Raw genomic sequence first — 25,829 nt, forward strand, 5'->3', positions numbered from 1 at the left:
ATACCACTGAGAATGTCCTGACCACTTGTATCATGGCCTGGTTGGGAATTGCTCCGTTCAAGACCGCAAGCCCCTCCAGCGTGTGGTGAAGACGGTCCAGTATATCACTTGAACTTGACATCTACTTGAAACAGTTTCTGAGGTAGTCCCGCAGCATCATCAAGGACCCCAGCCATGAGCGGTTCACTCCCTTACCGTTGGGCAGACAGTATTGGAGCATGAGGTCTGACACCAACTGGCTCTATCTACAAGCCATCAGACTGCTGAACACTTGAAATGCACTGACCACCTGCCCTGTCTATCTGCACCTTACTACACATATACACTCATGCTACACACACACATCACAACTGCTGCTGCTACCAGACTCCTATTGATAATACTGCACAATTTAAACACTTGCCCCCCAATCTGAATCATTTTAAAATATTTTACTCTAAATGTTCTTCCTTTATTAAAGCTATGCTAAAATGTTTATTACAGTCTACTGATTATACTGCTTAATTTATACACGTGTTCCCCTCTTCCCCAATACACAAGTAAATACTGGACTATAAATTCTGCCTTCATGTATTATACTTATGCTAAAATATTTATTCTGTTACTGCCATTTACTATGTTCAAATTCTTTATCTTTTAATAATTCTTATTGTTGTTGCATTGTTGAGAAGGAACCTACAAGTAAGCATTTCACTGTACAGTGTATGCCATGTGTATCCTGTACATAGGACTAATGAACCCCTGCCAGTACTTCCTGCAAGACATGCATGCAAACTGCAGGTCCAATAGTTCCCCTGTAGAGGTCCCTGTGTACCATTATATAGACTGCCTTGTGATGTACTCAGTGAACACTTCTTATTCAAATCTATCAACCAGACACAAAAAAACGGGTCTACTTGGAGCAGGTCAATCGGTGCCTTCAGAAAGTATTCAAACCCTTTGACTTATTCCACATTTTGTTGTGTTACAGCCTGAATTCAAAATGGATTACATATGTTTTTTCTCTCTCACCCATCTACACACAATACCCCATAATGACAAAGGGAAAACGTGTTTTTATAAATGTTTGGAAATGTAATACACAAATATCTAATTTACATAAGAATTCACACCCCTGTGTCAATACTTTGTAGAAGCACCTTTGGCATCGATTACAGATGTGAGCCTTTCTTGGTAAGTCTCTAAGAGCTTTCCACACCTGGATTGTGCAACATTTGCCTGTTATTATTTTCAAAATTCTTCAAGCTCTGTCAAATTGGTTGTTGATCATGGCTAGACAACCATTTTCAGTCTTGCCATAGATTTTCAAGTAGATTTATGTAAAAATATGTAACTCGGCCACATTCACTGTCTTCTTGGTAAGCAACTCCAGTGTATATTTGTCCATCTGTTTTAGGTTGTTGTCCTGCTGAATGGTGAATTAATCTCCCAGTGTCTGGTGGAAAGCACACTGAACCAGGTTTTCCTCTAGGATTTTGCCTGTGCTTAGTTCCATTCTGTAAAAATGTTTATCCTGAAAAACTCCTCAGTAATTAATGATTAAAAGCATACCCATAACCAATGTTTCCTTTAAGATGCCTGCAGTAGCCTCGAGACTGCAGGGCAGAAGAAATATGGGGCACAAAAGAAATATCAGCCCACAGAGAGAAGCATGAGATTGAACTTCACTTGAACTTTCTAGAGAAGTGGTCACCAACCGGTCAATTGCGATTGAAGGCATTTTTAGTCGATCACCAAACATTTCTGTAAAAAAAATAAAAAATAAAGCCTTATGTTTCAATTATTTTTTAAATTCATTTTGTGCTATTGGCGGAAGGTGTACCTGATTCAGCTGCCCTGCGCGCCGGGTAGGTGAACTGTTGCCATTTTGAACACGGCCCGTGTACACTACTGACGATATGCTATGGTGAAACACTACTAACTATTCATTTTAAATGAAAGGAAACCACTGGGTGATGACCAATCATGTGGAATGGTTACTGTGATGAATTTGAAGCTATGCGACCCAACGCTGGAGACTTTCTTCAGCAAAGATTGCTGACAAAAATACTAGGATGGAAGCAAATGTAAGTAATTATAACATCATAAAATGTACAGTGGAGAGGAATATGTTAGTTAATGTAGAGACAAACGATCATAAAGTTGCTAAATCGCTATTTAGCAAGCTAGCCAACATTAGCCAGATAGCTAGCTAGCTTTATGTTAGTTGTGACATGAGTGTGAAATTGAAATACGTGTTTAATGTTTTAACGACTCCTGAGAAAACCACCAAACCAGGCTGTTGTCTTGTGAAACAGTGGATGTAAATAATTTACTGCTAATTTAATGTACAATTTTGTAAGCTTGCATTGATGACATTTGCCATGCAATGCAGCTGAAGTAAAGTAGCTAGCTAACTATTTTATTGTGTAGTGGAGGATAAAAAAATACCTGTATACCTATGAATGTGATAGCAATATATCCGATCTGTGTATGGACCCTAAAAAGTTTGGTATAAATATTAGTTCAGAACAGTGGTTTTAATTGCTTCCACCAGTTAATCATTCATCCCCAATAAATTGCAGAAACTTACTGTTACATGTCAATATTATAATGTCAATGTTAGCTAGCTATAAACCTCAGCTATCACAGCCAGTTGTATTGACTTCAAGACAGTCTGAATGGCATCAATGGATTGAGTAGAATATAACATACCCGTATTGTTCCAAAGATTCAAGTCATATAGTAGTAGTTATCACCAATCATGAGTACCCCCACATTGGAGCCTGAATATATTCACTGATCATGTAAGGTGCGGTTCAGGTATGAATATCTGTGACATTCTTTTATAGTCATATCCAACACCAGGAGTATAAAACTCCAGTCTTTGAATGATGCTGTCTGCATGTATGCATTACAATAATACACTTCAACTGTGTAAGGTCTATTTGACCAAGAAGGAGAGTGATGGAGTGCTGCATCAGATGACCCCTGGACAGCAGAGTGAAGGAAAAGAAGCCAAAAAGTGCTCAGCATATGTGGGAATTCCTTTAAGACTGTTGAAAAAGCATTTCAGGTGAAGCTGGTTGAGAGAATGCCAAAAGTGTGAAAAGCTGTCATCAAGGCAAAGGGTGGCTACTTTGAAAAATCTAACATTTGTTTAACACTTTTGGTTACTACATGATTCCATATGTGTTATTTCATTGTTTTGATGTTTTGATGTAGAAAATAGTACAAATAAAGAAAAACCCAAACTTTTGACTGTTACTGTATGTTAGCAGCTCGTTTGATTTAGCCTGCACTGTAGCTAGATAGCTAATAATCCTTCTTTTTTTACATTTTCAAAATGTATTTAATTACTTGAATAGCTTCTTCCCGCCATGTGGACAATAAGTAACAGGGCAGCAAGTTTGTTTGTCACCAAAGTGGTAAGAGCATATTACTATTTACCTGTGAATAAATTCATGGAGAATGGATTAAACTATTTATCCATTTAATAACCAAACCTTCATATAAACTTGCTATGTTAAATTATTGATACACAACCGAACTACTGCCATATGCTTTTATTATTATTATTTACCTTAATTTAACTAGGCAAGTTAGTTTAAAACAAATAATTTTTTACAATGACGGCCTAAACCGTCCCCTAACCTGGATGACGCTGGGCCAATTGTGCACCGCCCTATGGGACTCCCAATCACGGCCGGTTGTGATACAGCCGGGGATCGAACCTGGTCTGTAGTGATGCCTCTAGCACTGAGATGCAATGCCTTAGACCGCTGTGCCACTCGGGAGGCAAAACGAGCCACTCTGGGTGGCCGAAGCAGCATGCCTTATAAAAAAAGATTGCAGTCAGAGTGCAGTAATACTGAGTGTGCTGCAAATACTGCGTCCAAAATAACACCTTTTTTTTACAGTAAGTTTGGTATACAATGCAGTATACGGTGCATTCAGAAAGTATTCAGACCCCTTGACTTCATCCATTTTTTGTTACGTTACAGCCTTATTCTAAAATGGATGAAATTATTTTATTTCCTCATCAATATACACACAATACCCCATAATTGACAAAGAGAAAACAGGATTTTTGAAATGTTTGCAAATTAATAACAAATAAAAACCTGAAATATCTTATTTACATAAGTATTCAGATGCTTTGCTATGAGACTCAAAGTTGAGCTCAGGTGCATCCTGTTTCCTGTTTTATACAACTTGATTGGAGCCCACCTGTGGTAAATTCAATTGATTGGACATGAGATGATTTGGAAAGGCACACACCTGTCTATACAACATCCCACAGTTGACAGTGCATCAGCGCAAAAACCAAGCCATGAGGTCGAAGGAATTGTACCGTAGAGCTCCGAGACAGGAATGTGTTGAGGAACAGATCGGTGGAAGGGTACCAAAATATTTCTGCAGCATAGAAGCTCCTGAAAAACACAGTGGCCTCCAATACCCAACCTCCAATACCCTACTCAACAAATTGGATGCAGTCTATCACAGTGCCATCCGTTTTGTCACCAAAGCCCCATATACTACCCACCACTGCGACCTGTACTCTCTCGTTGGCTGGCCCTCGCTTCATACTCGTCACCAAACCCACTGGATCCAGGTCATCTACAAGACCCTGCTAGGTAAAGTCCCCCCTTATCTCAGCTCGCTGGTCACCATAGCAGCACCCACCTGTAGCACGCACTCCAGCAGGTATATCTCTGGTCACCCCCAAAACCAATTCTTCCTTTGGCCGCCTCTCCTTCCAGTTCTCTGCAGCCAATGACTGAAACGAACTACAAAAATCTCTGAAACTGGAAAAACGTATCTCCCTCACTAGCTTTAAGCACCAGCTGTCAGAGCAGCTCACAGATTACTGCACCTGTACATAGCCCATCTATAATCTAACCCAAACAACTACCTCTCCCCCTACTGTATTTATTTATTTATTTTGCTCTTTTGCACCCCATTATTTCTATCTCTACTTTGCACATTCTTCCACTGCAAATCTACCATTCCAGTGTTTTCCTTGCTATATTGTATTTACTTCACCACCATGGCCTTTTTTTGCCTTTACCTCCCTTATCTCACCTCATTTGCTCACATTGTATATAGACTTATTTTTCTACTGTATTATTGACTATGTTTGTTTTACTCCATGTGTAACTCTGTGTTGTTGCATGTGTCGAACTGCTTTGCTTAACCTTGGCCAGGTCGCAATTGTAAATGAGAACTTGTTCTCAACTTGCCTACCTGGTTAAATAAAGGTGAAATTTTAAAAAGGGGCTTTGGTCAAGGAGGTGACCATGAACCCGATGGTCACTTTGGAAGAGCTTCAGAGTTCCTCTGTGGAGATGGGAGAACCTTCCGGAAGGACAACCATCTCGGCAGCATTCCACGGATCAGGCCAGACGGAAGTGGCCAGATGGAAGCTACTCCTCAGTAAAAGGCAGATGACAGCCCACTTGGAGTTTGTCAAAAAGCATCTAAAGGACTCTCAGACCATGAGAAACAAGATTCTCTGGTCTTAGTAAGAATGAACTCTTCAGCCTGAATGCCAAGCGTCACATTTGGAGGAAGCCTGGCACCATCGCTATGGTGAAGCATGGTGGTGGCAGCATCATGCTGTGGGGATGTTTTTTAGCGGCAGGGAGAATTGTCAGGATCAAGGGAAAGATGAATGGAGCAAAGTACAGAAAGATCTTTGATGAAAACCTGCTCCAAAGCGCTCAGGACCTAAGACTGTGGTGAAGGTTCACCTTCCAACAGGACAACGACCCAAAGCACACAGCCAAGAGAACACAGGAGTGGCTTCGGGATAAGTCTCTGAATGTCCTTGAGTGGCCCAGCCAGAGCCCGGACTTAAACCCGATCGAACATCTCTGGAGAGACCTGAAAATAACAGTGCAGCGACGCTCCCCAGCCAACCTGACAGAGCTTGAGAGGATCTGCAAAGAAGAATGGGAGAAACTCTCCAAATACATGTGTGCCAAGCTTGTAGCGTCATACCAAAGAAGACTCGAGGCTGTCATCGCTGCCAAAGGTGCTTCAACCAAGGGTCTGAAAACGTATGTAAATGTCATATTTCATTTTTTTTATACATTTGCAAAAATGTATAAAAGCCTGTTTTTGCTTTGTCATTATGAGGTATTGTGTGTAGACTAATGAGGGGGGAAAAAAACATTTAATCAATTTTAGAATAAGGCTGTAACGTAAAAAATGTGGAGAAGGCAAGAGGTCTGAATGCTTTAGAATGCACTGTAACTGTTGAAAGTTGATACTGTGAGAGACAGTCAAGAAATACAGCAAAGAGCGGCATTAAAAAAAATGTACCACTTTTTTTCTCCCCAGTTTCATGGTATCCAATTGGTAGTTACATTCTTGTCGCTGCAACTCCCATATGGACTCGGGAGAGGCGAAGGCTGTGAGCCGTGCATCCTCCGAAACACAACCCAGCCAAGCTGCACTACTTCTTGACACAATGCCCACTTAACCCGGAAGCCAGCCGCAAAAATGTTTTGGAGGAAACACTGTACACCTGGCGACCGTGTCAACGTGCAATGCGCCTGGCCCGCCACAGGAGTCGCTAGTGCGCAATGGGACAAGGACTTCCCTGCAGGCCAAACCCTCCCCTAACCCGAACGACGATGGGCCAATTGTGCGCCGCCCCATGGGTCTCCCGGTCGTGGCTGGCTGCGACAGAGCCTGGACTCAAACCCGAAATCTCTTGTGGCACAGCTAGCACTGCGATGTCGTTCCTTAGACCACTGCACCACTCGGGATGTCCTCGAGCTGCTGTTTTTATGAGTGAGTTCAGGTTTAAGTTCTTACTCAGCACCAGGGGCGCAATGTTCACTGGGGACAGGACCTCCCACATATTCTAGAATTGCCTTTTTGACCCCCCCATGCGACACTGTTGTGCTTTAGGACCTTGCAGACACCTCAGAGCAGTTGGGTAGGCTGTTTTACGGTTTTATACGGCTGGATTTAGGACCATACGGACACCATAGATCGTGCGGACAGGCTGGCTGGGTGAAGGCAAAGCTTTTAAAAGGCTGGTGTATAGGACCAGCACGGGAGAGATGAACAGAGGCAGCTGCTGTCTCTGTGTGTTGCACTTTTTCTCAGAGTTGTAAAAGCAAGCAGAGCAGAAAATGGATACTCTTTAGTTGACAGATCTAGCTAGCAAGGTAACTGCTGTTTGACAGAAAAAACATGTGTTTATTCCCAGTGCTGAGCTAGTAGTGTAACTGACATGTTACGTTAGCTAATGTTTCATCCCCTCTCCACTGAAGTGAATTAACCACTAGTAGTTAGTTTAGTTTGCTAGCTAGTAGCTACCACAGCCAGATCAGGTCTAGCTAGCCTCTAGCTATCTGTCAGGTGGCAGTATCTAACAGCTCTTGTGTGTATGGAAATGTTTTGTAGCCTTTGTTTTGTCCTGTTTCAACAGAAGTACATTTGACGATGTACCATTAGCTAGAGCTAATGGTAGCTCACTATCTTTAGCTATTAATTTATCCCCAATCACACTAGACCTGAAACAAACAATGAAATCAGCAGCAAACTATTTAACACCGATTCTGATGTTTAATTCAGTGCAATGTGAGTTTTTATTAGTCAGTATAGCAATGTAACATTGTTGATCTTCAGTTTTCCTAGCTAATTCCCTACTTTTCAAACTGACATGGGATAAACAGTTCTACAGGCGTCACTGTCATGGTGCACAGTCAGTACACAACACTGTGCTCATCATGTCTTAGCAGGATCGGATGGTGACGGGTGTTCCAGCAGGGTCAGACAGCCAGGGAAGACCAAACTAAGGAGTTTAGGTGAATTTTGCAGTACATTATAACAATCAGTGGATGGATCAACCCAAGATGGATACAAAGTTCCATCTTGGGTTGATGGGTAGCTACAGTCTAGGATCTGTGAATAATGGTAACTTCAATGATTGATCTTGGATAATATAATGTACACCAAGGTAATGCTTTGTCATTCCTCATCTGAGCAGGATCAGATGGTGACAGGGGTCTCATCAGGGTCAGGTAGCCAGGAAACTTTTGCAAATGCAACACTTTATTCTCTGCGCAGTAAACACTGGACAAGCAAGAAGTTTCCAAGATTGAAACTATTTTAAGGTAGTCTGACAAACCTCGAAGTTGACTTTCAAATTGTATCAAGGGTTGATAGAGGCTTTTCCCGATGACACAAAACATGTCAAACAAAAATGTGAGGAAGACGCTATTGATGATGATGAATGGATATATGTTAGAATGCCCAGCCATGTTCATATAATCTCAGACATAAATTACTGCAGTTTAAGACCATCCATAGAACTAACTATATACCAGTTAAACTGAATATCATGTGTAACAGTTTAGCTTCCGTCCCTCTCCTCGCCCCTACCTGGGCTCGAACCAGGGATCCTCGGCACACATCAACAACTGACACCCACGAAGCATCATTACCCATCACGCCACAAAAGCCACAGCCCTTGCAGAGCAAGGGGAACAACTACTTCAAGGTCTCAGAGCGAGTGACGTCACCGATTGAAATGCTATTAGCGCGCACCAACGCTAACTAGCTAGCCATTTCACATCGGTAACACATGCACTCAGAAATGTAATTATTCTGCTGGAGGGGTAAAACACAAAAGGGGACATATTTGTATATGTTATTTATATTTTTTGTTATTTAACTAGTAAAGTCAGTTAAGAACAAATTCTTTTTTACAATGACAGCCTAGAAACAGTGGGTTAACTGCCTTGTTCAGAGGCAGAACAACATATTTTTACCTTGTCAGCTTGGGGATTCAATCTAGCAACCTTTACGGTTACTGGCCCAATGCTCTAACCACTAGGCTACCTTGTGGTCTTGTGAATTCTGGCTGAATTCTGGCAAAGAGTATGTTCTGTCATCTCTGCATGTCTACAGATTCTGCCTGTTTTTGTTTGCTTGAAAATGTTGATAATGAGACTGTTATCAGTAGAAAATGTGTAATCTAGCATTTGTAGCGGCTAAGAAATGTATTGTCATTAATTGGAAGGTTGGTTATCCTCCCATAATGGATGGCTGAAATGTCAAATTATGTATCACTAGATTTGATTTATTACAAGATTAAGGAAATACTGTGCCAACTTTCATAACGTCTAGGTGGAATACTGTACGACAAAAAGAGTCTGTATTGAAATCATGCCCACATCAGGGTAGACACCTATTTAGGCAATCCCTAGCTGCTAGGCTGCTCAGTCCTGGCCCTGGGGTTCTGCAGTACTGTTGGTTGTCACTCTGGCCTTGGCCTAACACACATAAAACCAATAATGAATGTTTTACTAAGATCCTAAAGCTGAGTGGGGTGTGTTGGGTTGGGGCGCTGCAGGGCCGTGAACCCCTAGAGGCTGGATTGTGTGCAAAAAGCCCGAGCTGCCTGCACACCTGACCCCCTCTTTGCAAGTTAGTGAGTTATTAGCCCCGTTATAGGTCATTTGTAGTCAGCAATAGGGAAGTGATCGCTTCCTACAAGAGCACAAAACATGTACATTTCTAGACATCTTTGAAAAGAATGTCAGGTAAAGAGCCTCTTAAAGGGGTCGTGTTGTATTTTGAGACAGGCTTGAATAAGCTAAGTATCCAAAAGGCAGAGGGAAGCATAATTTGTCTGATTCTCTGTAATAATGGTATGGGAATAATAATGCATTTTATTTTGTAAAATGTCTTCTTGCATCAATCACCACAACATGTTTTTTTTCCAAAAATCTCATGGAATGTAGGTCTACATTGAACACCAAACATTGCCTGCACAGAATTTTCACAATGTTTAAGTTTGCACTCAGCAGACCTGACATTTGCTCAGAGCCAAAAAACAGGGAAGATTGCTGTGGAGAGCGGTACTCAGTAAAGTGATGGATTTGCCCCAAACATAACACTGTATTCATACACTGTGTGTATTGATACATCATCCAAAGTGTAATTAATAACTTCACTATGCTCAAAGGCATATTCAGTGTCTGCTTTTTCTTTTTTTTACGCATCTGCCAATAGGTGGCCTTCTTTGCGAGGCATTGGAAAACGTTCCTGGTCTTTGTGGTTGAATCTGTGTTTGGAAATCACTGCTCGACTGAGGGACCTTACAATTATCTGTATGTGTGGGGTACAGAGATGAGGTAGTCATTCAAAAATCATGTTGAAAACGTATTGCACACGGAGTGAGTCCATGCAACTTATTATTATTTTACTCCTGAACGTATTTAGGCGTTCAATAACAAAGGGGTTGAATACTTATTGACTGAAGACATTTCAGCTTTTCATTTTTAATTAATTTGTACACATTTCTAAAAACGTAATTTCACTTTGACATTATGGGGGTAGTGTGTCGACCAGTGACAAAACAATCCAAATGTAATCCATTTTAAATTCAGGCTGTAACACAACTACATGTGGAAAAAGTCAAGGGGTGTGAATACTGTAGACTTACAGTGACCTAAAAGTCCCAAAATAGGTTGAGAACCTGGTATCTACCTGGGGACATATTTGTATATATTAATATAATATTATCTTAGTCATGTTTCAAATCTGGATACTAAAGGTTATACATATCATTTGGGTATAACAAGGTTATATGGTTGATCTGCGAGCAAGACGAAATAGAAAACTGACCAGAGGCAAATAAGATCTCCCACTATAAAGCACCTACTTCAATAAGTAAAATCTCTATTGCATAAAATAGGAACAATGTTATTTTTCCAGTAATATAAAAACATACACTAAAGTCCCTGCAGGACTGTTGCACACATTGCAAGAGATGATTGTAAAGACACTTAATGCGTAATTCATGCGTAATTCGTTTCCCCCAAAATGTCTCCTAACAAACACAGATCATATAATTTTTTCTCAGTTCAGAACATTCTGCAATCTAAAATAGAGGGCTTGGAGGTGGGGTAGTCCAATGGATCTTTTTGATGGGGCAGGGGTTCAGAGATCCATACCCCCCCTCCATATTTCCCCCCAAAAACCAGGGCCGCTACTTGCTGGGTCCTTTAAGAGTGTTGAAATAGTCTTTCAGAGTTTCCTCGATGTTGGGCACGCCAAAGTTTTGAGCTGCAAAAATGCCTGTGCAAGTCCCAAGGACCACGCCCAAAACCGCAGAGGATCGCAGCCTAGACACAACATACCCTGCCAAGAAGCCCTTGAGGAAAGGAGAGGCCAGCACACTGCCACCCTGGAACAAATAAATACACAATAATCCTTGTGTTAGAAACAAACACAACACACAGGTGTGTAGTTGCTCTCATCTGACAGTTTGACAAGATGTATGGAAAACCTGTGCACTATGCATCCATGCACACAAACAGACTTGATATATAGCCTAATAACTACAGAAAAGAGAGGGCCTGTATGAGGTCATGTTTGTGTGAAAACACAGCCCGAGGCTAGGGTGCCCAATCAAAAACGTATCTTTGACCAATTGGTAAACTAATAAGTTAATTGTGTAGATAATCCTCTTAAAAAACCAATAGTCCAAACTTCATGTCACCCATCATAATACATTCAAAAGCTATTGGATTGTTTACCCTTATACTTTTGTAGGATGGCCGGAATTAGGGTGTCTAATTCAATGGATGCCAGAGAAAAGAATGGTGGGTCAAAGAAATCTGGAAAATTGCATCGCATCAAACTAGGCTGGATTCTGTGCAAGAGTTAAGGCTACTGGCTACCTGACAGGCTCGCTTTTTCGTTGAACTCATCATCTTTCTTCTCAAATCCGCAGGACATTAAACAACATAGAGGTAAGGTGGATATCGATTTTGAGACATGACATGTAGTATTTTCACATTTTAGTATACACTTTAAATATTAATTTGAAATTCCTTTCTCACCAACAAAAAAAAAAGATTTCTTTGTGAAATGTCAACGGAGAACTGAGGATCTATCAAACTTTTTATTTTCAAAGCGTTTTACTTTTAATTCAGCTCTTGCAATGCTAATTTTGCTTTTTTGGCGACCCGTGGAAACAACTTTGAAGACAAAGGCCACAAAATGTAAAATCCTCAAAAGTTGTCACGAGAAACCTGCACCACTAGTTAATTAAGTTATGTCAACAGATCTCGGTGCTTATTATCGTATGCACTAGGTTACGAAATCTGACTTTTTGGGATATAACGTTAAAGATATGTTAGAGAAAGACCCCACAGAACGATTCAGAACATGAACAATCATATTTGTTTTGGTCAAAAAATATTTTATAACATAAGAAAGTGAAATTTCATCACCAAAGCACGTTTTCACCTACTCATATCATGGGTGGACACCATACTGAGTCCTGTGTGCGTGTCAGGGTCCCCCCCCCCACAAAAAAAGATAAACGAAAAGACAAATAAAATTAGCTCCGGCCAATTGTCCAGGAGAAAAAAAAGAATCCCATTGCGAAAATGCATTTTAGCCTATTCATTGGTTGAAATACCTGTCAATGTAGCGCTAAAACGGATTACTACAGCTAATCAAACAGCTTGCTCGTTAATTAATGGTGGAGTGAAACATGCTTTTATAAGCCTAATAATTGGGCAACAATTCTGAATGTAATCGCTTGTTAAAAAAACAGTTTTGATGGCCACGATTAAAAAAAGAGCTAATATATGCTTCCCATTTGCCATTCAAGGACATCACACAACACATTGCAATAAGCTGGAGGCAGTATGCATTTTGAAAACATATAGGACTACTTCAATTTTTGATACCTGAACGTTTTACTACATAAAATCCAACCAAACGTGGAGTAGGAAATTATTTTATAAAGACTATGCCAATTTGATCAGTAGCCTATTCTCTCATGTTCAATTGGTTTTCAAATGTCTTTCATTGTCCAGTAGCCAAAGGCACAGTCCTAGTCATATTAGCAACCCATGCTAGTTTTTGCATCTTTAGATCTCCACTCTTTCTAAATTTCGAACAGATATTTTCATCTCGGTATGAAATCACTCACATGTGCTGTGCGCTTTTGCCAATGGTGTTTTCCCACTCATTTCATTATGGAATAAACATTCACGTGTAGCCTACTGCCTTGTGCACATTGCTGCGCTTATAATGTAAAGAAATCCTAGTTGTTCAAAATCTTAAGCTAAACGTTCTGATCTGTTGCATGAGTCTCCTTGCTTTTTAATGTTTTTTGGATGTAGCCTAGGCCTAATGGTTGTATTAATTTGGGATCCATCGTCCCACAATGGTCCCAGAGTCCATTTGGCTATTTCTCTGGCACAGAACGACAAGCTTAGTTGACCAATAGAATAGGTAAACTTTTGTACTAAAGGGGATAGTAGATTGACATAGGCTAGTGAGTTTGCTGTTCATTACTCCTCTTGTTGGCTGAGGAAAGGTAAATGTGGACAGTTCTTCAACATCTTCAAATTCGCATCGGAATTCCGTAAGAAGGGCACACAACATTGCATCCTCAAGTTGCATGTTCTGTTAAAATTAATTAGGCCTACCATCATCTAAATGTGATTTCAGTCATTCTGAGCACTGCGTGTGGACGCCATAATCAGGTTAAGCATCCAATGCATATGGGTCCGGTAAATTTCTTAAACGTTCAGTAAATTAAAGTGCTGCCGGTCAAATGTATGGCGCCACATTTTTGGAAACCCTGGTTTGTGTGTCGGACATCTGACGGCTCACCTGTGGGATCCCAGCCTGTACTTCCTTCTCCACACGGCGCTGAATGTCCTCTAGCTGGTCCTTGAGCTCTGCCAGATCCTTTAGCTGTCTCAAAGGATAGTAGTACAAGTCAAAAGTCAATTTAGGACTGCAAGCAAGGCAAGTTATTGACACAGAAAACATGTGTCTGTCCTCCCCAATTAAGGTGCCACCAACCTCCTGTGCCAGAGTGCCTAGCTGCTGCTACTCTCTGTTATTATCTATAAGTTACATAGTCACTTTAATACCTCTACCTACATGTACATATTACCTCGACTAACTGGTGCCCCGCACATTGACTCTGTACCAGTACTCCCTGAATAGAGCCTCGCTATTGTTGCTCTTTAATTGTTTGTTACTTCTATTTCTTATTCTTGTTTTTTTTAGCTATTTAAAAAAAATTGCATTGTTGGTTAAGGGCTTGGAAGTAAGCATCTCACTGTAAGGTCAATAGTGTATTAATACCTGTTGTATTTGGCGCAAGTGACACATATTATTTGATATCTAAGGTAGATCTATACTCAAGTGATTCTTTAGTCCAACATGTGTGTCCCAAAATAATCCAATATTCCATCAAAAATCCTTCCTCTTCCTGAGTCCCATTGTATGTATACGAAATCCATTCTTCGCCGATACTAAATGCATGAATGAATTTAACATCTTGATCGACTATTGATTACTCTGGACTGGTGTGCACAGTTTTGCCAAAGATATGTAAAACCAAGATATTTCATCTGTCGTTTCCAATGGGCGCAAATGAGGCATAGTAGGCCGAACAAGCAAGGAGGTGGGCAGAGCCAAACATAACCTAAAGAGATTATATGGCGAGATTAAGCCTCATTTGCATATAACAGTTAGAGAACGCGTTCCCTGTGAAGTGCGCCGTACTCAATTAGCCCCTCCAATCTTTGTAAACAACGCACATTTTTTTTAAACTTTGGCAAACGGTCACGTCTACCAAAAAAAATGTGAGCATTCTGTTCGTAACAATTTATAGTTTTGCGAGCAGAAAACTATATTGAGATCGGGCTCTTCTTCGATGAGAAAATGACCGGAATGTCGGTTCAATTCCATCTCGCTGCATAGTCCCTCGTCTCCTCGACATATTTGGAATTTCAACCGGATGCTTCTGATTTATACATCTGGTGAACACCGGTCTGTTCGTCCTATCCGTGTATTCTACCGGTTAAAACAATATGCCATATGAGCATCGTGTTTCCAGTCTACATTCTCACGATCATATCCAGTACAATTGCTAGCTATGGCCCAGCAGGTCAGGTTGCTACATGAATGTAATGTTTAGTAAACGTTAGCTAGTTCGCATAGCTGGGCTAGTTTTGACAGTTTCTTAGGAAAAACATACAGCTTGCAAGCTAAATAACGGTCACACGTAACCTTAGCTACACCGAATATACCTAAAACTAGCTAGTAAGCAACTACTACAACCGCGAATACAAGCACAAGATGTTTAACTCTCCATAGGCTAAAGTTTAAGGCACTAACCTTGTCGTCCGCCATGTCTTTAATCAATGCTTGTGGTGCTGATTATTGACTGGGCTCGATTTTCTTCCCTGCTAAAATATGTGTGACTAAAAGTCATGTGTGGTGTGCCGACTGTTTTTACTCAGTTTCCTTTCTGGACTACATCGCTGTTATATGCATTCTTTACAATGTGGACAATATCAATTAATTTGAAAATCTAGCTACTAGCGTTATTATTTATTTATTACATGATTAGAATTGGAATCGAGGGCAGTACAGTTACAGGACACGACAGGCGTAAAGTTAGCTTGCAGAATTCGCAAGTAAAATGAACTGATTTGAAACAATTAGTCATTGTAATCGGACAGCCTTTTGGGGGGATTATATGGGGAATATTTGCATAATGCTATGAAACTGAATATCAAGAAGTACAACAATATTCACAATTCTAAGAGTTTGCACAAATACATGGCTCTGCCTGATGTCATCAGAGGAGCTTTGTACATCAAGAGGGGTTGTAATTCCACAAGCGAACCGGGTGGAGGCTTCATATATACGGCTTCAACCGTAGTGGAGGCTTCATATATACACACATTGAGTGGAGGTGAGAAGAGGATGATGCAAGCAGACTGAACGATGACGGGCAGTGTGATCCGTCAAGACATGGATGCTGATTAAGGTGGACCATAGAAATAAAGTACACGATGGCACTACAGACCATGTGATGCCAGTGGCAGTCATGTTTTCCAAGATATTTCCATATAAGATGCTCAAGAGGACACGTTATTAGGCTATGTCAAATCAAATTTTATTTGTCACATGCGCCGAATACAACAGGTATGGCCATTTGATTCATGAATATGTAGCTTGGAGGTAGATTGTCTATGGATTGTACTGGCCATATGACAGATGCAGTCATAGGCTCTCTATCTTACATTGCCTCTAACGTTTTGCTCTGTTGAAACCTCTGGTTGTACTGTGATAAGGATAGTTTAACTGACAGATTATTTTACATTGTTTAGCAGACACTCTTATCCAGAGCAATTTACAATAGTGAGTGGATACATTTTCATACTGGTCCCATGTGGGAATCAAACCAACTGAGCCGCACACAACCACACTACAACATTGCATCTAGGGAAAAGAGATGGGTTTAGAAAAGCTGCAGCAACAGACGTTGCCTTTAAGGAAGCCTGCCTATAGAACACCCTTCCTCCCGATAGAACACCCTTCCTCCCTATAGAACACCCTTCCTCCTTATAGAACACCCTTCCTCCCAATAGAACACCCTTCCTCCCTATAGAACACCCTTCCTCCCGATAGAACACCCTTCCTCCCTATAGAACACCCTTCCTCCTTATAGAACACCCTTCCTCCCTATAGAACACCCTTCCTCCTTATAGAACACCCTTCCTCCCTATAGAACACCCTTCCTCCCGATAGAACACCCTTCCTCCCTATAGAACACCCTTCCTCCTTATAGAACACCCTTCCTCCCTATAGAACACCCTTCCTCCTTATAGAACACCCTTCCTCCCTATAGAACACTCCTCCTCCCTATAGACATTTACATTTACATTAGAACACCCTTCCTCCTTATAGAACACCCTTCCTCCTTATAGAACACCCTTCCTCCTTATAGAACACCCTTCCTCCCTATAGAACACCCCTCCTCCCTATAGAACACCCTTCCTCCCTATAGAACACCCTTCCTCCTTATAGAACACCCTTCCTCCCTGTAAAACACCACAGCGTACTGATGCACAGGAAATCATCCCGTATTCTGTGATGTTGCTGGCGTTGCTATGAAAAGCACTCTCAAAGTGTCCCTTCTCATATATTTTTAAGAGTAGGGCTTGGCAGATGCAGGTTCTTTGCGAGGGGCAGATTTATGTCTCTAATCTTCCTGAGACACCCCTTTTACACAGAGAGGCATCCCATCTCAAGTTGAATTCAATCCTATTACGACTCCCTCACTACACAAATACTCGATAGGCTACACCAGTCGCATTCACCCTTCGAGGAAGCACGTTTGTTTTGATGTTTGTATTATTGCCCTCTTGTTGGTCTCCATATAACTGTAGTAATGTATTTATTCTAGAAAAAGCATGCTTTTTGGGTCTGTTTGCTGGTCTGCACTGTGCCTTTGTCCTTAGTGCCTTTTCTCGGCCTCAGCAGTCCTTTTAAGGCACCGAGAGACAGGGGACAACCAGAGAGGCAGGGAGAAGATTTTTCTCCTGACCCCTCCTGTCTTAGCCTCCAGTATTTATGCTGCAGTAGTTTATGTGTCGGGGGCTGGGGTCAGTTTGTTATATCTGGAGTACTTCTCCTGTCCAATTCGGTGTCCTGTGTGAATCTAAGTGTGCGTTCTCTAATTCTCTCTTTCTCTCTCTCGGAGGACCTGAGCCCTAGGACCATGCCCCAGGACTACCTGACATGATGACTCTTTGCTGTCTCCAGTCCACCTGGCCGTGCTGCTGCTCCAGTTTCAACTGTTCTGCCTTATTATTATTCGACCATGCTGGTCATTTATGAACTTTTGAACATCTTGGCCATGTTCTGTTATAATCTCCACCCGGCACAGCCGGAAGAGGACTGGCCACCCCACATAGCCTGGTTCCTCTCTAGGTTTCTTCCTAGGTTTTGGCCTTTCTAGGGAGTTTTTCCTTACCACCGTGCTTCTACACCTGCATTGCTTGCTGTTTGGGGTTTTAGGCTGGGTTTCTGTACAGCACTTTGAGATATCAGCTGATGTACAAAGGGCTATATAAATAAATTAGATTTGATTTTGATTTGAGAGAAAGGGGAAGAGCGATAGAAAAGCTCGAGCGTGTGAGAAAGAGAAGTAAGGGGTGGGGAGAAGGAGGAGGGGGAGTGGCGGAAGCTGCAGGCACCGCTGAGCGCAGTACAAAGAGAGCGAAGCGAAAGGCAGCAGCAGTGAAACAAACAGCATCCCTCCAGCACAGATAAAGAGATAGAGACGCAGGATAGAGAGAGAAAGAGATCAGCAAGACGGACGGAGAAGACTCCCGAGAGTTCCCGGGACGGGGCTTGCACAGAGAGTCAGACAGAGAAAGAAATATATTTTGAATCCTCTTGGCATGTGAGTGTGTCCCTTGACGCTTGGCGCTGTGTGCAGTTGTAACGAGTGTGTGCGGGGAAGAGTTGTCCTGGCAACATCAGGACATTTTGGTACGGGAATGTGGTGCAGCTAAGCCAGGTTGGCCAGGAAGGAAGGAACACCTATCAGCATGCTGGGGAAGGATTACATGCTCGCCATCATCATAGTCAATTATGACGGTGAGTAAACACACACACACACTGTCCTGGGCTCCTCCAGACATTTTTCTCGCCTCGTCCCTTGTTCCTCAGAGGGAGAGGAGACGGCCGGCCGAGGAGTAGTGAGTGCAGTAGGTACTGGCCTGAGTGCAGTAGGTACTGGGGTGAGCTCATTGTCTGATTTTCACTGGTAGACAGGCTCAACTACAGGTGTTGTGTCATGTAGGGCCGGCCAGGCATTCTGTCCCACACACTTCGTAGAGTGAAACTGGAAATACATAATAATACTCATTTGGCGGGTGCTTATATTTGTCTTGTTTCACACATGTAAAAGTGTGTATTGTACGCATGTGTGCAATGTAAAGGTGTTTTTTTCTCACCTTGTCAGCTCGGGGGTATTTGAACTGGAGACCTCTCTGTTACCGTCCCAACGCTCCCTGTCGGAAAGTTTGAAGGGTTATTAAGGTTGAGTTGTGCGATTGTGTGTTTGTTGAGAGTTCAGGTAGTGAACTAGAGTGCTTCCATTAGACAAAGAACATTTTTGATCTATTGATTATTTTTGTATTTAGCTTTGAATTCAAAGGATAGTTCACCCAAATGGCAAAATAACATTAGTTTCCTTACCCTGTTAGCAGTCTACAGCAGACCATGCTTTTGGTTTAGTTTCCCTGGCACTGTTTCCAAATGCTAACGTTGTAGCATTTGTGGAAACAAATCCCATAGAGCTTGCCAGCTTGTAGTCCTTAAATCCGGAAATGAGTTACCTCTAGTTCGTTCAGCCATCCCTATGGGGAAAATGAATGAGAAAGAATAGGGTTTAAGGATGAACACCGAAAATAAGGTCTGAGGTTAACACAGGTTTAGGAGATCTTATACATTTTGTTTTATGAGATAATATCAGTCACTTAACCTGACCTTTAGGAATTATGAAGCCTTTATGTCCTTTATGAGCTTTTTTAAAACAAATTCTTACGTGCGTCAAAATTCACAGAATGTGATGTTTGCTGATGAAGATTGTCTCATAGACCAAAGGAATAATATCTTCTAAGCCTGTGTTTACCACATACCTTATTTTCGGGATTTATCCAAAAACGGCATTCACTTCCCCATAGGCTTTGTCAAACGTATCACGGCAGAGTTAGTGCCTACACAAAAAAAGCCATTACTATTTCTCTCTATTCAAGTCAAGACACAAATACAATTCAAGTCAATAGCATTTTTTTGCGCATCATTTCCAAATTATCCCAAAGTATTTAACATTTATTGTGCAGCTCAAACAAAATAATTTATAGATGATTTGAACATGATGCGCGAGAAGTGCTAATATCTATACCATGACTTGACTGGGATTTGTTTCCACAAATGCTAAAACTTTGTGACGGGGAAAATAAACCAAAACATGGATTGCTGTCATACCTTGTCTATAGACTGCTTACAGGGTAAATCAACCAATATGTAATTTTGTACTTTGGGTGAACTTTCATGATAATAATGGCGATGGTGGGGATTTCACAATCAGTGATGTATCTGTCTGTTGCTTCTAAACAGTTTCATATATTAGTGTTACTAGGTGTTCTTGCTCACACATCGTTATGGGATCATTACGCCCTTGAGAGTAGAGGTCGACCGATTATGATTTTTCAACTCTGATGCTGATTATTGGAGGAACCAAAAAAAAAGCCTATACCGATTAATCGGCCGATTTTTATATATATGTTTGTAATAATGAAAATTGCAACAATACTGAATGAACAATGAACACTTTATTTTAACTTAATATAATACATCAATAAAAATCTATTTAGTCTCAAATAAATCATAAAACATGTTTTTTGGTTTAAATGATGCAAAAACAAAGTGTTGGAGAAGAAAGTAAAAATGCAATATGTGCTATGTAAGAAAACTAACGTTTAAGCTCCTTGCTCAGAACATGAGAACATATGAAAGCTGGTGGTTCCTTTTAACATGAGTCTTCAATATTCCCAGATAAGAGGTTTTAGGTTGTAGTTGTTATAGGACTATTTCTCTCTATACCATTTGTATTTCATATACCTTTGACTATTGGATGTGATTCGATGATAAATGATTCAATGAGAAATTAACAGGTACCACATTGTTTATATGCAATGTAGGACAAGCTAGATAAACTAGTAAAATCATCAACCATGTGTAGTTAACTAGTGATTATGTTAAGATTGATTGTTTTTTCTAAGATACGTTTAATGCTAGCTAGCAGCTTACATTGGCTCCTTGCTGCACTCACATAACAGGAAGTCAGCCTGCCACGCAGTCTCCTTGTGGAGTGCAATGTAATCGGCCATGATCGGTGTCCAAAAATGCTGATTACCGATTGTTATGAAAACCTGAAATCGGCCCTAATTAATCGGTCATTCCGATTAATCGGTCGAACTCTACTTGAGAGTCCCCCCGGACAATGTTTTTTTTACAGTTTGCCCTTTTACTCTGTGTTCCCGGAGAGCCGACATGAATTCTACTCTCCATTGCATGGCTGGTTAAACTTCTGTGCATCGTATGTTTGCCACTGATCTTTATGTAATTCTTGTAATTTTGCATTTTTTTTACCCTTTTTCTCCCCAATTTCATGGTATCCAATTGTTTAGTAGCTACTATCTTGTCTCATCGCTACAACTCCCGTACGGGCTCGGGAGAGACGAAGGTTGAGTGTTCCTCTCTCCCCACACACAGTAAACGAAATCAAGCCCAGAGCTCTTATTTACAGAGGACAGGATGTGTTGTTCACCTTGGTGACTGTGTGGGCTGCCATGTGACTTGGTGTTGTTGTGGTAACTGTTGCTCTCCTGGCGTTAGGAGTGGCTGGTTTTTATTATGGAGGGTAATGCATAGCACAGTAGGCAGCAGGCACAAAGGAGAGCAGAGTCAATGGAGAGTCAATTATACGTTTGTTGACGAAAATGTTGATATTACCAAAAATGATTTATTCGACAGTATAGTATTGTAAGCAATGATGAATTAAATGTCAAGTCCAATGCATATTGTTGAGCAACAACACTGTTCATATCCTCTCTGGAGGCTATTGAAGGCTTGTACCTTTGTTGTGCCTTTTTTTGCTATCAACTTTACCCCCCATTCATAAGCCCAAACACCACAGGTTCCTCAAACAAAGCGTCTGCCTTGACTGGTTACGTCATTGCTCCCAAAATAATTCCCCTCGAAAGAGGCGGCGGGAGAGAAATGGAGAGGTAGAGAGAGCGTCATCCTTATGCTGAGCATGGTACATGTAAACAGGGACACTGTGTCAGTAGTTTATTGGAACATTGTATTGTCTAATGTTGCATCGTATACACATTATCCTGCAGGGTTGGAGGGGGTTAGGGTGGGGAATGGAGTTTTAATAGCACCCTGCGGAACATAAAACTGGTCCCATATCTGTACAGTATGTGTTTTGAATGAATTTATCTGACTTTCGTTGTCATGCTGTCCATGTTTGGGTTGGGTTGGCACTTAGGCTTCAGATCTACGACTCGTCAAGGGGTGCGTGGCATGGCTGGTAGAAAAGGATATAGCCGTCCTGCTCCCGGATTGAGAGCTGAATCCCAGATTGAAGTTGTGATCTACTCTGGCCCATAATCCCTCTGGCAGATAGAGCCCAGCTCTGACCTTGCACAGACGCACCATTGGGATTACTCTCTCTCCTCCAGATGTACTGTAGTCTCTCTCTCCCCCACCCTCTCTCTCTCTCTCTCTCTCTCTACAGTTACTGTTATATTACTGTTATTTATAGTCTCTACTTAATTCTCTCTGCATAATGTAATTTCTGGTCTCACTTTGTCTTTGTCTCTAGTCTACAGCACAGGTGTTTTACATTGTTATAAACATATTCTACATTCTTTCTCTATTTTTAATCGTAGCTCTCATTTCTAAATCCCCATTATGCTTCAATATTCCATTTGCTGTCCCAGTTACTCGTTCCCCATTCTTTAGTGTAAGGGGCAGTTCTGGGCAGAGAGAGCTACCCGACTGCAATCACTGCCATCACGACTGCTCAATTACAGCTGTTTACAGCCTCGTAGGGAGAGCAATCTGCGGTTCGGTCTTGATTGGCCATTTTGGAGTGCTTTGGTAACAGGCTCAGTCCCAAATGTGTGTTGAGAGACTCAAGTGTGTATCTGTATCTAGAGTAGAGTAGATAGTCACCCATCAGTGACAATAACAAGGGGGGCAAGGACTGTACTGTACACCCTCCCCCATAGAAACACCGCGTCCCTACATCCACTTAGTCATAATGGAGACTTGAATTATTTGAACGAGGACCATAATTAAATAAACGCCTGCCAAAATCAATGTAACAAAATACTTAGGAACACCTCTCAAGTGCAGACTGGCACCAATGAGTAAAGGCAACTCTGACAAAGCTATGGCGGATACCGCATGGTGGACTAGCTCATTTCTGCCTGTCATGGGAATAGCAGTCACATTCATGCGCATGCATCAATCTAATGCACGTGCACCACGGCGCACACAACAACAATATCACACGAATGTCTGTTCCCCTGTTAGCTCATTGGATCAGCTGGTTTACAGCAGGAGTTGCTATAGGGACTGATCACGCAGTGCAGACTCTGGGATTCATCAATAATTCACTAACACCCTCTGCTGGAGATTCACTGCTGTATGGCACACTTTCACGAGTCTGTATTCTGCTCTCTACTCCCGACACTAAGTAAAACTGTAGGAAATGCATGTGTAGCTTACCTTCTGTGCGATTGGAACACGTACACCTTTTCACCTTACTGGTCAGTACAATCCACGGACAGAAGCCAAGTACTACAATGGAAGTCATAATGGAGGCTTCACTTACATCAGATCACTAAGTATTTAGGTAGAAGAAAAGCCATACTATAGAGGAGATTATTTATGATAATAGACAGGAACTGGTTCAAAATAGCATGGCGATGACATATATTACTTCAGAGATGACCAACCACAGACTTAATTATTACTCCCCTGTGTCATTGGTGTTGAGACAATACCCTAATACTTCACGAACTTCATGAACTCCACTATTCAATAGAAAGCCCTCTGAGTCAGGAAAGGCATTGGTGCAGAGACTCCGATTGTATTCCCAAACTAAAAACGTTGACTTCAAAGTTTAACAAACCGTACAACTCTATGCAGAAGGACTACTTTTAACAATTTACACTGAACATTTTACACAAAACTCCTTCACTTTGTTGATTGCCCCATCTATATCTTTAGCTTCCACGCCTTTGCTGGCTCGAGAGGTTTTATTGCCTCGGTTGGCATGGCAGGCGCCCATCCCACATCATGCCTCAGCCGGCTTGCACGCCTCAGCCGGCTCGAACGCCTCAGCTGGCTCGAACGCCTCAGCTGGCTCGTCGGGCTCTCACGCCTCAGCCTGCTCGTCGGTGCTCTCACACCTCAGCCGGCTCGTCGGGCTCTCACACTTCAGCCGGCTCTCACGCCTCAGCCTGCTCACACGCCTCAGCCTGCTCACACGCCTCAGCCTGCTCACACGCCTCAGCCTGCTCACACGCCTCAGCCTGCTCACACGCCTCAGCCTGCTCACACGCCTCAGCCTGCTCTCACGCCTCAGCCTGCTCACACGCCTCAGCCTGCTCACACGCCTCAGCCTGCTCACACGCCTCAGCCTGCTCACACGCCTCAGCCGGCTCGTCGAGTTTCATTCAACTTGGGTTGAGCCTGACTCCTGTGGTGAAGCTGACTTTGGTCAAGAGTGTCACTTCTGTCAAGGTTCAGGTCATTGGAAAAAACGCCTGTCCGGTTCTCAGGGCTAAAGGTAAATGCAGTGCTTACGTTAAATCTAAGCCTATGGCGTTATCAGCGCCTGTCCCACATCAGTTCACTCCTGACACACTGTCTCATGCCCAGGGGCATGTGAAAGTCCATATTGATCCAGACTATTTACCTTTCATTACGGTGGGTTTTGTGTCAATGTTAGGAAGTAACGACCCAGTGCCAGTGAAGATCCTGAGACACAGGTGCCTCTGAGTCGTTTGTGTTGGAGTCTGTGTTACCCTTCTCTGCCGAGACTGATTCGGGGAATAGTGTTCTAATTAGGGGAATAGGTTTGAACACTCTTGTCAGTTCCATTCCATAAACTGATGTTGGATTGTGGACTGGCGAAAGGTGAGGTTGTTTTGGGGGTGCGTCCTTCGTTGCCTATTGAGGGGGTCGACGTTATCCTTGGGAATAACTTGGCTGGTGAGCGTGTATGGCCTGTCGTGTTTCCATCTCCAGTGGTTCCAGCTGTAAGCCGTAATTTGTAGGGATTCCTGATGAGTGCGCATAGTTTCCCAGAGGTGTTTTCTGCGTGTGCGGCGACGCGTTCTATGAGCCGTTGCGACCTGGTCACTGCGCCGGCTAATGAGAATGGCACAAAGAAATCTGTCACTGCTTTCCCTGTTATCCCGTTATCTGTACCCCTCTCTGGTCTAATCAAGGAGCAACGGACTGATCCCACACATTGGAAGAGTTGCGTGCCTGTGGAACAGTTGGTAAATGTCGCCCATGGCTATTTTCTCCGAGAGGATGTCCTGATGAGGAAGTGGGTGTCTCATGGTAGTTGTTTTGTGGGGGAGGCTATTAGTCAGGTTGTTGTACCAGTTAAGCTTCGTGAGTTGGTGTTGACAACTTCCCACGATGACGTTGCTGGACATATGGGGGTGTGGAAAACCTACAATTGCATATTAAGACATTTATTTTGGCCTAGGTTAAAGAGGGATGTTTCTGAGTTCATCAACACACCTGCCAATTAACTGGTAAACCTAATCTAGCTACTAAGCCGGTACTACTGTTTCCTATTCCTGTACTCAGCCAATCTTTTGAGTATCTGATTATTGACTGTGTTTGTCCTCTGCCTCGCTCTAAGAATGGTAGTAGTTACCTGTTGACTGTGATGTATCAGACCACTAGGTTTCCTGCTGCCTATCCTTTCCGGTCTATCACCACTAAACTGAGTCAAAGCTTTTAGCACAGACTTATCTCACTGTTTGGAATCCCTAAAGTCATTCACAGTGATCAAGGATCTAATTTCACCTCTAATCTGTTTGGTCAGGTTTTCCAACAGCTCCATATTAAAAACAATTTGTCTTGCGCCTATCACGCACAGAGTCAAGGAGCGCTGGAACATTTCCATCGAACACTTAAGTCTTTGTTGAGAGCTTATTGTACTGAGATGGATAAGGATTGGTAGGAGGGGTGGCCTTGGTTACTGTTAGCCGCTAGGGCGGTTTCACCAGAGAGCACGGGTTTCAGTCCAAATTACCTTGTGTTTGGACAGGGTGCGTGGACTTCTATCTGTTCTCCAGGATGACTGGAAGTCTCCCAAGCCCCCTCAGTCCCTGTTATCTTATGTGTGTGATTTCCGGCGACGCCTGTACGCC

General features: G+C 42.2%; 2 protein-coding genes across 3 annotated transcripts in view; one reads left to right on the forward strand and one right to left on the reverse strand.

Moving 5' to 3' along the window:
- Positions 1-3,374: 3,374 nt before the first annotated feature.
- Positions 3,375-15,270, reverse strand: LOC135550240 (SLC35A4 upstream open reading frame protein-like). Of its 2 annotated transcripts, XR_010457097.1 has the most exons (4): positions 15,166-15,270; positions 13,645-13,728; positions 10,212-11,194; positions 3,375-3,562 (listed from the first exon to the last, which is right to left on the reverse strand). XR_010457097.1 is itself a non-coding variant. In XM_064980859.1 (3 exons), exons 1-3 carry the CDS (start codon positions 15,178-15,180, stop codon positions 10,997-10,999), a joined length of 297 nt encoding a protein of 98 aa, XP_064836931.1. In that variant the 5' UTR covers positions 15,181-15,270; the 3' UTR covers positions 7,585-10,996. The 2 variants fall into 2 exon arrangements, 1 of the variants encoding a protein (XP_064836931.1); XM_064980859.1 differs by lacking the exon at positions 3,375-3,562 and having other exon boundaries at positions 7,585-11,194.
- Positions 15,271-18,071: 2,801 nt separating this feature from the next.
- The window catches only part of LOC135550241 (amyloid-beta A4 precursor protein-binding family B member 3-like), a 32,741-nt gene continuing 24,983 nt past the window's right edge, over positions 18,072-25,829 (forward strand). Inside the window, exon 1 of the mRNA XM_064980860.1 lies at positions 18,072-18,444. Within this exon, the coding sequence (XP_064836932.1) occupies positions 18,396-18,444 (49 nt within the window). The 5' untranslated portion in view covers positions 18,072-18,395. The remainder of the gene's footprint in view (positions 18,445-25,829) is intronic.

Source organism: Oncorhynchus masou, chromosome 12 (assembly GCF_036934945.1).
Source record: "Oncorhynchus masou masou isolate Uvic2021 chromosome 12, UVic_Omas_1.1, whole genome shotgun sequence".
Classification (NCBI taxonomy): Eukaryota; Metazoa; Chordata; class Actinopteri; order Salmoniformes; family Salmonidae; genus Oncorhynchus; species Oncorhynchus masou.